We start from the raw sequence: 13,962 nt of genomic DNA on the forward strand, positions 1-13,962 counted from the left end.
GGGAATTTGCTCTGGGAGCCAGAGCTGCCAGCAGTGCTGTGATGTGGTGAGTGACACTGGGGTGGGTTTGTCACTGCTCACTTGGGTGTTGACTCCTGGGAGGAGCATTTGTGTTGGTGAGGTCCTGCAGGCCAGGGGTACTCAGCAGCTTCTCACCTACACAGCTTTTTTGTGTGGGAGGAATCTGGGTTTTGGTTTGCTTTTGGAACAAAACCATTTCCACCCTCCTCAGAGGCTTGGCTGTCCCTGCTGAGAGGAGCTGCAGCTTCCTGCTGGGATACAGGATGGGGAGCTGGGCATGGCTGTGGTGGGGCTGGGGCTGTGGCTCTTTGTTCAGACAGCATTTCCCTCTGTTGTTGAAGGCTCCTCCTTCCCCCTCCAGGTGGCTTTACCCACCTCTTGTGTTTTCAGCCTTCCCAGAGACAATGTGGCTCTTTAGCCAAAATGGAAAACCTGTGGAGGGTCACAGCTTTCACCCTCCAGGCCTGGAAGGGCTGCTCTGTGCTTTCCATTCCTGGTGAGAAAATCACCCAGTGGTGGAATTTCTCTCTGGCAGAGACACAAGGCTCTGTGCCAGTGTTTCCTGTGCTTGTCACCTTTACCTTTCCTACACGGGAAGAGAAACACCTTTTTGTTCTGACCCAGTCATTTGTTTCCTGATCCTTTGTCTGACTGTGATTGCAGACCCCAAAAATAGGCAGAGGGATGAAAATGCAGAGTAGAGGAGCAGCTGTGTGACCAGGAGCTGCTGACGGGTGAGGAGAACTCTGTAGAAGAGCTTTCCTTGGAAGAGCCTGCTGGGAACAACTTAATTTGTGCTCGGGGTCACGTGCATTTTATTGCCACAGATGCTCTCAGAAGAGCAGCTCACAAAAGGGAAAAAAAAAATTAATTGCTGTTAAAAATGCGTATCTGCAGCCTTGTGAGGGCTTTGTGATTCCTGGGAGTTTGGTTATGCAGGGTCTGTTTCCTGAGGGCAGTGACAGCCTCGGTGCAGTGAGCAGTGTCTGCTTCCATCCCAGCCCAGGGGGTGGCTCTGCTCCATCCAGGGTCCCTGCCAGGGTGACCGTGTCCCTGTATCCTGTCCGTGCCGGGGTGACCGTGTCCCTGTGTCGTGTCCCTGCCAGGGGTGACCGTGTCCCTGTGTCCTCTCCCTGCCAGGGGTGACCGTGTCCCTGTGTCCTCTCCCTGCCAGGGGTGACCGTGTCCCTGTGTCCTCTCCCTGCCAGGGGTGACCGTGTCCCTGTGTCCTCTCCCTGCCAGGGGTGACCGTGTCCCTGTGTCCTCTCCCTGCCAGGGGTGACCGTGTCCCTGTGTCCTCTCCCTGCCAGGGGTGACCGTGTCCCTGTGTCCTCTCCCTGCCAGGGGTGACCGTGTCCCTGTGTCCTCTCCCTGCCAGGGGTGACCGTGTCCCTGTGTCCTCTCCCTGCCAGGGGTGACCGTGTCCCTGTGTCCTCTCCCTGCCAGGGGTGACCGTGTCCCTGTGTCCTCTCCCTGCCAGGGGTGACCGTGTCCCTGTGTCCTCTCCCTGCCAGGGGTGACCGTGTCCCTGTGTCCTCTCCCTGCCAGGGGTGACCGTGTCCCTGTGTCCTCTCCCTGCCAGGGGTGACCGTGTCCCTGTGTCCTCTCCCTGCCAGGGGTGACCGTGTCCCTGTGTCCTCTCCCTGCCAGGGGTGACCGTGTCCCTGTGTCCTCTCCCTGCCAGGGGTGACCGTGTCCCTGTGTCCTCTCCCTGCCAGGGGTGACCGTGTCCCTGTGTCCTCTCCCTGCCAGGGGTGACCGTGTCCCTGTGTCCTCTCCCTGCCAGGGGTGACCGTGTCCCTGTGTCCTCTCCCTGCCAGGGGTGACCGTGTCCCTGTGTCCTCTCCCTGCCAGGGGTGACCGTGTCCCTGTGTCCTCTCCCTGCCAGGGGTGACCGTGTCCCTGTGTCCTCTCCCTGCCAGGGGTGACCGTGTCCCTGTGTCCTCTCCCTGCCAGGGGTGACCGTGTCCCTGTGTCCTCTCCCTGCCAGGGGTGACCGTGTCCCTGTGTCCTCTCCCTGCCAGGGGTGACCGTGTCCCTGTGTCCTCTCCCTGCCAGGGGTGACCGTGTCCCTGTGTCCTGTCCCTGCTGGGGTGACCGTGTCCCCGTGTCGTTGCAGGACCGTGGCAGCCGAGGTCAGGAAGCAGATCTCGGGGCAGTATGGAGGCTCCCCACAGCTCCTCAAGAACCTCAACATCGGAGGCAGCGTCTCTCATCACACCACTGTAAGTCGTGCCTGCAGCAGGGCCTGCTCTGGCTGCTGCCCACACTCATTGCACCACTGGGAGGAAGCTGACAGCTTCTTGGTGTTAGAGGCTCTGATAACACCAAGGACAAAATTCCGTGCAAAACCCACTGATTTTGGGGATTTCTGTGTTGCAAATCAGTTGGTATGGCTGGGAATCTGTGTTTCTGCAGAATCTTTGTAGACAAGGGGCTTTCTTGACCAGTTATTAGTTGTTTTATCCTCAGACAGCCTGGATTGGGTATTAAATTCCATGTGTGTGTGTGGTTCTCTGCATAGAGAGCTCTTTGCAAGCTCCTGCACTTCAGGTTGCTGTTTTCCTGTCCTTGTCACCCTGGAGAGCAGGACCACAGCAACTCATCTGCTCTTCTGAAGTCTTTTAAATATTATTGTGCAACTTGAGTGTGCCTATTCCTTGTATTTACTTACAAATTTACAGCCCACTTTGAAGAGCTGCATTGTCACAATCACCCTTTCTGAAGTCAGACTTTTTTGCATGGCTTACCAGTAACCTTCCAGATTTATTGTGGTAAACATTTCAAGAGTGCAACAAACTTTTTCAAGCTGGAAATGTTTGATTTGGTGTCTCACTTCAGGTCACAGCAGTTCCTTTTGCTGCAGTCAACTTGGAAAATAAATATTAGAGCATCTTGTTTTCTTCAGAGAGGGGTGGTAGGTCAGGCAGGGCTGGAAATGTGCCCTGAATTTGATGGTCTGTGCAAGTGTTGTGAGTTTACAAGAGTTCTTCTCTTTGGAGTGGGGTCCTGTAGTGTTTCCTCAGTTCCTGGGGTTGTGGGGATGAGCCCATGGGAATTCCCTCTGCTTTATGTGCAGTGTAACCTGTTAAAGCTTCCTCCTGTGGAACACAAAGGTGTCCTCAGAGCTGTGTCACCTCAGAAGGGACCTCCAGGCTGACCTCTGGCTCGGAGCAGTGACTTCTCTGCAGGCACAAACTTCATCTCTGAGGTCTGGCTGTGCCAGGGGCACTGGGGATGGAGCAGGGCTGGAATTCTGTCATGTCCCAGGAGCACAGGGAGAGCAGAAGGCTGGTCTGTCAGCAGGTCTGTCTGCTGGGCACTGAGCAGGTTAATGAGAAGGGCTGATGAGAGAAGGGTTAATGAGAGCTGCTGCCCAGGCTAATGCCTTACCTCAGTGGCTCTGCTGGGCTGTGCAGTGATAATGCAAAGCCCTGACTTGGCACTTCTGGATGGTCTTTTGCATAATCCAGCATTAGGGCAGGGAGGGTCCCCTGCTATTAGCTGGAGTGTGGAGCACTCAGGGTCATTGACTCCACTTCCCTGCAGCTCTGGCCAGCTGAGGAGTGCACTTCCATTGGATATCCATCCCAGGAACTGCTGGGCCTCCCTTGTCCCACCTTGTTTTCATCTTGGAAGGGCTTGGCTGAACTGCCTTTGTGCTCTCACAAAGTGAGATGTCTTCTGTGAGCCTCTCCAGCTGCTCCTCACCCAGCCATGTTTTCCGTCAGTTTTTCCTTGTATCACCTCCTTTCACTCTGAATTACCCTTTTTCCACTTTTTCCTCTTATTCCTGAAGTTTTTCCGTTCTGCCACCAACCAAGTATTCATGCTCAAAGCTTCAGTCCTGTTGATCTTCACATGTAATTTTTGATACAGCATCAGACTTGTTGGTCATGGCATTATCAGTAGCTCATTACCCTGTTGCCCTGGTGTTTGCTAGTAAATATATGCAAGGATCTATAAAAATGCTGGAAAAGGTCATCCTGGCTGGGAACAGGCTCTGAGCTTTTCCTATCAAGCTGCATTGTGTGATGGCTGCTGTGATAAGCTCCCAGTTTGTCACACTAAATTGGGTGCTGAGCAGAGATGCTCTGCAGAAGCCTGATTAACACGGGGTGATGGTTTGTAGGAGATAGTCTGTAGGAAAAGTCTCTTTAGTTAAGTCATGAGTCTGTATCCTGAGGCTGCATAATACAACAGAGGTTTGCTTGTCTGAATTTTGGGTTAATTTCTCTCCCTGAGGCATCCGTGAGGATCTGCTGTGCCTGCCTGGCCTGGTTTGATAATCAGCATTATGCAGAGGGGAAGGCATTGCTGTGTGAAGCTGGTTTGCTCTGGAAAAGCTCACTTCTGTGTAGCCACACTGGTTTAAAAGCCTAAAGTAGGGCATGTAGTGTGGGAGTGAATAGGAAATTCCTGCTGAAATGTTGCGTGGTTGAGTTCCAGTATCTCCACAATGGCAGCTGGTTGGGATGGGGGCTCCAGCCTGCCAGAGTTGAAGAATTAATTGGCCAATGCTTTCAGGGATGCACAGGGTGGGATGGTTGGGGCTGTCCTGTGCAGGGCCAGGAGCTGGAGGATGATCCCTGTAGGTTCCTGATCACTGGAGGGGTACTGGGGACAGCCAAAGGTGGTACAGAGGCTCCATCATCAGAAGGCTGAAAAGGCACTTTATTATTAGAAATGTGCAGTTCTTATAGAAACAATGGTGGACTTAAGGCCTGATTGGCTTTTAGGAATCTTCCCTCACACTACTGGTGAACTATGAATAGCACACTCTGGAGAACCATATCTATAAACAATGGTTACAGAAAGAGAGATAATAATTGTTTGAATTCTTTCTTCTAAATTTCTTACAGCTTTTACACAGCTCCCCAGGATTTTCCTGGGAGAACTATGTCTCTTTCTGTGTAGAGGATGTGTAATTACTACAATTCCTTCCAGCTCAGGTTACCCCATGATCCTGTGACTCCAATGATTGTGCAGGTGTGTTCTCTCATGCCCACCCTGCTCACTGTGCTGAGAATTCTGCACCAGGAAAGGTCAGCACTGATGCTCTGATGGTTTGTCTGAGAGTCTTACCAGTCCAGTGGAGGTGTTTTGGTAGAGAAATGGAGTTTTTGTGAATGAAAGCCTTCAGCACTGTGCTTGCTTGGGCCTTGTCAGCTGAGGCCAGTGCAGGGATGTTCCCCACTCCACAGGCTTGCCCGTGGTTGAACCTGGGATAAATGCAAAAACCTGTCAGCTGAATTTTAGCAAGTCTCTTCCCTTTTGCTTCACAAGCAGCAGACAAAATGCTGCCAGAACTGTTTCTAATTTGGTATCTGGTAGAGCTGGGGAGAAGACACTGCTTTCAAATGAGTTTATTATTGTCAGCCTCCACCCTTCTGCCACTTTAGGAGCAGCTGATTTGAATTGCACTCCTCAAGCCCCAGACACAGGTCCAAGGCCCTGAGAGGCTTTTCCTGTGTAACCCAATGTGCCAGGCTGGGATCCTGGCAGGATGCAGTCCCTGCAGCTCTGAGCTTTTTCTTTCTGCAGCCCACAGCAGAAGGCACTGACAGTTTGTTATTGGGAAGCAGGAGCTGTGAGCTCGGAGAGTTCCGTGAGGGAGGGTTTATTTTTTTAAAGTTATTTTTGCAAGTCTCTCCAAGCCCACTGGTGAGTGGGGTGTGCATTTGCACTTGCTGGGGGTGCTCTGGGTTGGGATCCATGGGCTGTGCTTACCCTGGCTGCCCCAGAGGTTCAGCATTCCCTGCTGGGAGCTGCTGCTTCTCACCACCAGCTCCACTTGCACCTCCTCTGGGAGAATTCCCCAGCATCTTGCAGGATGGGGAGTTTGCTCTGTTTGTTTGGTGACCCAGCCTGTTTACTATGGGCCATTATAATCCCTCATGACTAACCACTTTCTTTTCTTCCCAAGTTTGTTTTTTCTGTGGAGCAGCTCCCTGTGCTCAGTTAACTCTGTCTGCTGAAAGAAGATAAAGACTTATAAAATCTTGGACTTCTTTTTTCACTTTTGAGTGCCAAGGATAATAATTGAAATGTTTTTTGGTTGTTGTCCAAAACTTGATTTTTTTTCTTCCCAAGAAAAAGTTCTCTTAATTTTTAAAAACCTTTTCAGGTCTCTTTTTTTCCTATTTCTTTATATCTTTAGAGGTATATTTTAATGGTTGGACACAGTGGTCTGGTTGACAAGATGGTGTTCAGTCAAAGTTTGAGCATGGATGATCTTGGAGGACTTTGCCAGCCTTAATGATTCTGTGATTTAATTAGAAGAGCAGCTTTTTACTAAACTTGTAAATAATCAGAGTGAATGTACATTCAGTTGTTTTATAGAAAAATCACAGCTTTTTCCAAGGGATTGGGTGTGCTATTTCCTGCCTTTTGATGTATGTTACAGCAGAGATGATTGTTAGTATGTAAAGGAGCACTGTTATAAGAGATACTAATTAGTCTGGGAGTAAAGGGGTCTGGATTCTTGGATGTGATGTGATCTGACCACGTCTGCTCTCAGCACTTCATTTTCTCCTGTAAAATGAAGGTGCTGACATTTACATATCTTTGTGAGGCTCTGCTGGCTTTATGGGCATTATCTGGGCTAATTGAGCCTTTGTCTTGGATTTATGGGATGTCAGACTTTGGCCATGTACTCAAAGATAGCATCTCATTATTCAGTAAGAGAATATAGGTTCCTTTGTATGTTTCCATTGTTTATTTTAACGTAATTTAAGAGAAGAAGAAAAGGTGACTTGTGCAAATGAATGGGAAGCACAGCAAAGGAAAACATGACAGTGTCCTGCGTTCAGGAGTGCTCAGAGCCAAGTAATTTTATCACCAAAAATTGAAAAGGAGAATGAGCCAAGTCTTTATGCTGTCTCAGAGCTGATGAAGGCTGAAGGCTGCCTCCCATTATTTGTATTTCCTGGAGGTTTTGCCCTGCCTGGCTGGATGGTTTATCCTCATCAGGCAGGGGAGGATGGGAGAGGCATCCACATCCTCTGCCCTCCTCCTCCCCTGGGGCTGCTCACAGTTCACTCTGCTCTGTGCAGGCACTTTCTGCAGCACATGGAAGCTGCTCCCATGCCCTGGCTAAAGTGGCAAAGGGCAGGAGTGTTTCAGCTGTTCAGGTGACTCTGCTGTCCACTGGCAGTCTCTGCAATAACTTCAGCAGTGTTAGCAGAGAGCAGTACTCTTAACTAAATGATATTATACCAAGTAATTGGTAATAAACAGGCTGGGAGAGCTGGGGAGGAGAAGGATCCAGGGAGAGCTCAGAGCCCTTTCCAGGGGCTAAAGGGGCTCCAGGAGAGCTGGAGAGGTACTGGGGACAAGGCATGGAAGGACAGGACACAGGGGATGGCTTCCACTGCCAGAGGGCAGCTGTTAGAGGAATTTCTTTGCTCAGAGGGTGCTGAGACCCTGGCAGAGGCTGCCCTGAGGCTGCCCCTGGGTCCCTGGCAGTGTCCCAGGCCATGGGACAGCCCAGGCACCCGTGGCTCATCCCTCCCTGCAGGTCAGAAAGTGTCCCCTGGGAGCTGAAAGGTGCCAAGGATTTCCCTCTCAGGAGAGCACTCTGTGCTTGGCAGGGCTCAGGGCCACCAGGGCTCGGGGCCACCAGAGCTCAGGGCCACCAGGATGTGCCTGTGTGAGCCCCAAGGGTCTGGAGGGCTCCATCTCTACTGGCCTCATATAACATTTCTACCAAAAGTGGGAAGTCTGTGATTTTTCTGCGGTCTCTGGTCAAACTGTTTGGTTTTTTTTTTTTTTTCGTTTCTCTGTTGCTGTCTCAGTTTCTGCTTTCAGTTTTGTCAGAGTTTATCAGTGGGAGACTCTTCAAGATGAGTCTCAGTCCTTGCATTGTCTGTTTCAAAGTCTTTGTGTTCTCCAAATACTCTTGGTGAAATTACACAACTCTTAGTCATCAAGATCTTGTCTTCTTACCCGTCCTTGGAGGCATAACTCGTGTCTTTCTAGGGTTGGTAAGAAATTGCTTTAGTATTCCCAGATAACTAATTAATCTCTGATTAATATTAATATTTCTATACCCAAATGGCTTCCTACATTAGCAACCAGTTATCACAGCAAATAACCTGGCAGTATTTGTACATAAAGCATCTCACTGGTTTTGGCTGTTCCTTGTTACGTGTAGGATCCTTCTTTAGCTGGGTATATTTGTAATTATTTCATAGAACACCACACTGCTTTGGGCTGGAAGGACCTTGAAGCTCATCCTGTTCTACCCCCTGCCTGGGTCAGGGACAGCTTCCACCATCCCAGGGTGCTCCAAGCCCTGTCCAGCATGGCCTTGGACACTTCCAGGGATGAGGAATCCATTTCCTTTCATTGGAGGCTTTTTCTAACTCAAGCACTGTGATAGAATTCACTGCAGATCTCACAGAATCCAGATCTTAAAACTGAGTGTTTTCAGGTTTTAAAAGTGGAGGCTTCAGACACAGAGAATGCTTACAGCCATTTTTGGGGCACGTTTGCAGTTTGGAAATGAAGGACTTCCACAGCTGCTCTCTGTGGTAATGACATCCCCACAGAACACCAGGCACAAGAAGGAATAAGAGGCAGAGCAGGAGACAGGGAGCTGCATTCCAGAGGCAGTGGGGAGGTAATGACTGCACTTATGGCTGGGGAGGTGCCATCCCTGGTGAGCCTTGGGAGCTGCCTGTGGTTGATGGAAAGCAGAGATTGCCTAGGAATCTCCTTGGTTCATTTGCATATTTCCATCTATTATAAATGCGGCCAAAAAATGAAATGCAGGAGTTCTCTGGGCTCACCAGGCATCAGGAGTATGGGTTTTCTGAAATGCAGGGATGGCAGCAGACAAATGTGTGAGTCTTTGAATTTGGATCCATTCGGGTTATTTTTGGAGTGCTTAGTTGAAAGAAAATGTCATTTTTGCAAGTAAAACATGTTTTTTCATTACTTGAGCGTTGTCAGTGGTTAATATTACACTGCTCATGTTTCAAAACCTCTTGAGAGTGACTTGCCTGTAGTTCACACTTAAAAATAAATCTACTGCCTCTGTTTAGCAAGCTTATTTCTTTCACATTACCTTCTTTAACCTGCCTGCAAATTGTAATTTTTTTTTAGCATATTACATTCTCAGATTTATTCTAAGTCCTTCAGTACATCAGATTTGCCTCCTGTTCCCTGAGGTACCAGTATCCCTTTAAGGGTGACAGGATTTTGCCCCAGCAAGCACAGGCCATCTGCATTCCTGACTGCTCAGCAAGGGAAGTGCCTGTTTGCCCTGGAGACCCAGAGATAGCTGAGAGGAGGCTGGGGCTCAGCTTTGAAATGTTAATCTGCTGCTTCTGTCCTTCCAAGATTTTGCCCAGGGAAGGCAGTGGGTGGGAAGTTGGTATTAATTTAGAATTTGGAGCTTTGGCACAATCTGTTGCAGTTTTAGCACGTTATAAATCGCTTAATATTTAAGGAGGTATCGAAGTTAAGATGGAACTTTGTCCTGGTTTCAAAATTGGCAAGAAATACCACCCTGATTTTGAAGAAGTGCTTTAGCTGCCAAGTAAAAATAGCAGTCAGGATCCTCCCTGTGATGAAGAGCTCTCTGCAAGGTTAATTTTTCAAGGTCCCTTATGGGATCCTCACAGGGAGTTTTGCTCCCACACAGGAAGGAGGCAGGAGGAACAACCTTGCACACTTTGCCATTGTCATTTTTACAGAGCCCTCAATTGTACTGATCCTCACAGGGGCTGGGCTCTGCCCTTGGGAATGATACATTTTATTTGAGCTAAAAGGGAAATTTGGTTTGGATTGGACCACAGCAGTTGGGTTCAGATCCTTGTTGTGCCAGATGCATCCTGCCAAGCTATCTTGCCATAACCTCTCAGTGCTCCTGGGGCTCCCTGGGGCATTGGGCCTCCTGGGAGGGAGAAGGAAATGGGAGGGAATGTTGTTTTCCATGGCTGTGCTGTCACACACAAGCTGGAAGAGTCTGCAGGGTCCTAGCAGGGATGTGAGTGTGTCACTTGCAGTGTGGTGGGTTGGGCAATCCCCTGTGCCCAGCTGGCTGTTGGGGAAGGGATGGGCTGAAGTCCTCCAGGCAAACCTGGGAATGCCTGTGGACATCAGGGCACTGTGCTTCAGTCAGTCCCTGTGGTGTGGAGACAATAATTGTCCCTTTTTCTGCCCTGGTTGTTACTGAGCTCCTGTACTGAGCTGCTGTGCAGTGCCCAGGAGAGCAGATCTTGATTCTTCAGGTACCTGCACAGGTGCAGGTCTTGTACAAGCCTGACCTCTGCATTGTATTTTTTGTTTCCCTATGTGAGCTTTCCCTGGGTGTAGCTTTCCCTGCGCTTTATCCCTTTGTTCCCTTTGTTATCCCTTTGTAAAGTGAGTGAAGGTTTGTGTTACCCTCCAGGGAGGGATGCCACATCGCCTCACTGAGGCTCCTGCAGATTTGTGCAGGGGCTTTTGGAAGTGATGATGATGATGCAGGTAGGTGCTGAAAAGGAGGAAATAAATAGGAGAGAGACATGTGCACTAAAACTCCACAAAAATACAATGTTTGCTGTCTGGAGAAGGGCAAAGTCGATAGGGAAGGCAGTTTGATTTTCCAGCTTTTAAGGGGATGTAACAGTGAAGAATAACACAACCTTAAAGAAGAAAGCTTGAGTGTCCCCAGTGCAGGAGAGCTGTAAACCTTTGAAATAGGGCTTTGTCCTGCAGGTGCTGGGAGCCAGAACTGCAGCAGCACAGGTGCACCTCTGGAAACTGCCTGTTCAGTGGGCTAGAGCAGCCAAATCAAGGCTGCAGTCTGAATTAGCTGATTGGACATGTCTGTGGTCAGCTTCAGGACATGCAGAATTGGTATTTTTAATGTATATATATTTCCAAGGGAAGGGTTTGTAAGTCTGAGAGAGGGAGTCCTGTTTGATTTCTTCTGTGCTTTCAGTTTATCAGTGCTGTGATAAACACAGTGTTTGTGCTGCCAGGGAGCAGGTTATGTCCCTCTTACTCATCCTCAGCTGCCCTTTCTCCCCACATTGTCCTCCTGTGGATTTTAATGGCACAGAACAGTGCTTGCCATGAGTGAGGTGGCAGTGCCTGATCCTGGGATAAAGACTGGGTGTAAACTGAGTTAGGGAATTGTCCAAAATTTCATCTGTAATTACAGCCTGCACAAAATCAAAGAGTGTTTTTTTTTAAGAGCAGCAATTCTGGGAGCAGCTTTCCTTTGCATATTTTTAAGCATGTATTTGCTGTTAATTTACATTATTCTGTGGTCTTAGTGGGGAAGATACTCAGGGCTCTTGCAGACTTTGGTTTCTGGAGGGTCTTAATAAACTCAACAGAAAGGACCCCCTGGCAAGGATTTCCTGCAGTAACACTCCAGTATTGCCCATCAGGTTTTTTAGGGGAGACCACACTGGAGCCTTTCAGTGCTGAAAGGGGGCTTAGAAAAAATGATAATGACTTTACACAGGCAGACAGGGATAGGGAGAATGGTTTCAGAGAAAAAGAGGAGAAATTCAGATTAGATATTAACAAATTCTTCCTTGTGAGGGTGGGCAGGCCCTGGCACAGGGTACCCAGAGAAGCTGTGGCTGTCCCTGGATCCCTGGAAGTGCCCAAGGCCGGGCTGGACACTGGGGCTTGGAACACCTGGGGCAGTGGAAGGTGTCAGGCTTGAAACAGGATGAACTTTAAGGTCCTTTCCTGCAAAACCACTCTGGGATTCTCTGATTAGCCAGGTGGTGTGCATGTTTGCAAATACTTGCCTGGAATTGTCTTTCTGCCTTGGGAAGTCCAGTGAGGAGGAGCTGGCTGTGTTCTGTGAAGGAGGCACCTACTGTTGCTTCCCTGGAGCTGCCAGGAGGAGTGGAGAAGGCTTTTCCTGGAGCAGGATGAGGATTGCACTGAAGGTGGCTGTGTCTGCAGCCTGTCAGCAAGCAGGGCAGTGGGGGAGCACAGCCTTATCCTCCTCAGCTCTTCCCCTTTCCTGCTACACAGATTTCAGACCTTTTCATGGGCAGCTGGCAGGACTGGCACTCCTTTGGTGGCGGAGATCAGCTGTAGCAGTGTCAGCTCTTGCTTGTCCTGGTGCCACACGAGGTCAGCTGGGCTGGAGGTGAGATGGCACAGCAGGTTCTGCTCCTCCAGCAGCAGTGAGGTTGCTTGGGATGATGGGGTTGGGTAACCTGGGCTTTACCTGAGCTTGTCCAGCTCCTCCAGTGTGCACGTTTCACCTCACGGCTTTGTGTGGCAATTTCAGGTGACTGATGTTTGCCCAAGTAACACAGCAACAGCCCTTGGTATTTTGTGTGTCCTTGTCTGTGGGGGTCCCAGTTGTTGGTTTCTCTGGGTCTGGATTGAAGGCACTCCAGACAGTAGTTCATGATGGGACTCAAGTGTTTATTATTTCTTATCAGTAAAGCAGTCTCACTACTGTGAGTTCTGCAGCTTTTCATTAGAAGGCACAAAATGGCCAACTGTCTCTTGTTACAAGTTCTGTTAAAACTAAACTGTCCAATTAAGAATTGACACCTGGATTATTTTCCCTTTTAACCCAATAACTGATCCCAAAGAGCCCCAATGAGAACTTTTCTGCCCAATTACAAAATGCCACCCAAACCCACAAAGAAGGAAGAAGAAGCATGAAGAAGAAACCCAGGACAGCACCCTGTGCCCTCTGTCTTGCTCCCATCCACAACATACTCAAAGTCCCAAACCCTAAATTTGTCAGCAAGTGATACACCTGCACTACTCTCTATAATCTACTGCACATTTTTGTGGATTCCAGTCTTTCTTGAAGTCTGGGAAACTTTCTCCATGAATGAGGGTCAAAGTCAGTACTTCCTTAGGGGTCAGGGCACCCCAGAGCAGACAGAGAAATATTCCTGGTGCCCTGGGCTTCCACACTTGTCCCCATCCAAGCCTTTACAGAGATGTTGGAGCATGGAGCAGGACAGGGGAATGATTAAACCATTGACAGCAAGAGCCTTGAGAGGAGCTCTTGTGGTTCTGTTCACACATGGGGACATCTTTTCGGTTCATTTTCCTTTTGGTGCATTTATTCATCCTTCTTCCCTCCTCCTCCTATTTCATCACTTCTTCCCCCACAAATATCTGAAGCCTAAAATAATGTTCTTGCCTTTTATCTGCCAATAGTCTGACACCAAGTAGTTCCTCTCCATGGCCATGAATTTATGTTTGGCCTCTTCACTCAGGTGCTAGACAGTATTTCTGGCAGCACAGATGGTGAGTCTAACACAGGCCTCTGGGTTTGACTCTTATGTTTGTTTACATCTTCATGCTACAATAGTAACCCAAAGAGACAAACTGGAAAATTGGGAAGTGCAGCCTTGGGCCTAATCCTGAAATGTGTGAAGGGCTTGGAAGCCCCCAGGGTGCAGGGAGAGCCCCCGAGCGCTGCCTGCCTTTCTGGGTTGGCTGATTTTTAACTGGCATGGCCCCTTCCTTCATCTCCTGTCCCACACATCCCAGTGCTCCCGTTGGACAAGGGCAATTTGAGATGTGAAATGCCAGGGATGAGGGGACCTGCTGTGTTTTGGGCTGTGACAGCCTCACGCCCTCGGTCCTGCATGTGAGCTCTGCATATTTATACATTTACACTGAGGCTTCTCCTCATCTTTTCTGTAATTCTGTTTGTCAGGATGAGTGGAGTGGAAAGATTGGGAGGGATGAGGGGGAGGTTCCTGTGTGTTCAAGAATCACAGGTAAATGAGTTTGTGCAGATTAAAACACAACCCTTGCACAGGCAGCTCACTTCTGCAAGATCCCTCAGCTTTGGAGCCGCCGGCTCAGAAAGAGGAATAAAAGTAAGTCTTAAAATGTTAGGGCTTAAAAACAGGGTCAGCTAAGCAGCTTTCAGTCATGCCATGAGCTTCCTTACCCCTCTGGGAGGTGCAGCAAGGAGCAGCAGGGATGGAGCTGAGCCCT

At 49.3% G+C, this 13,962-nt stretch overlaps 1 protein-coding gene across 11 annotated transcripts in view; it reads left to right on the forward strand.

Annotated features, from left to right (window-relative positions):
• DOCK7 (dedicator of cytokinesis 7) overlaps positions 1–13,962 on the forward strand; it is a 96,687-nt gene that overhangs the window by 7,764 nt on the left and 74,961 nt on the right. For all 11 annotated transcript variants that reach the window (XR_005953895.1, XM_041421258.1, XM_041421259.1 and 8 more), the window contains exon 2: positions 2,141–2,246. Coding sequence is in view for 10 of the 11 variants with exons in the window: in XM_041421258.1 (XP_041277192.1) it covers positions 2,141–2,246 (106 nt within the window). In the remaining variant the exon portion in view is untranslated. The remainder of the gene's footprint in view (positions 1–2,140; positions 2,247–13,962) is intronic.

Source organism: Onychostruthus taczanowskii, unplaced genomic scaffold (assembly GCF_017590055.1).
Source record: "Onychostruthus taczanowskii isolate IOZ18803 unplaced genomic scaffold, ASM1759005v1 scaffold7, whole genome shotgun sequence".
Taxonomy (NCBI): domain Eukaryota; kingdom Metazoa; phylum Chordata; class Aves; order Passeriformes; family Passeridae; genus Onychostruthus; species Onychostruthus taczanowskii.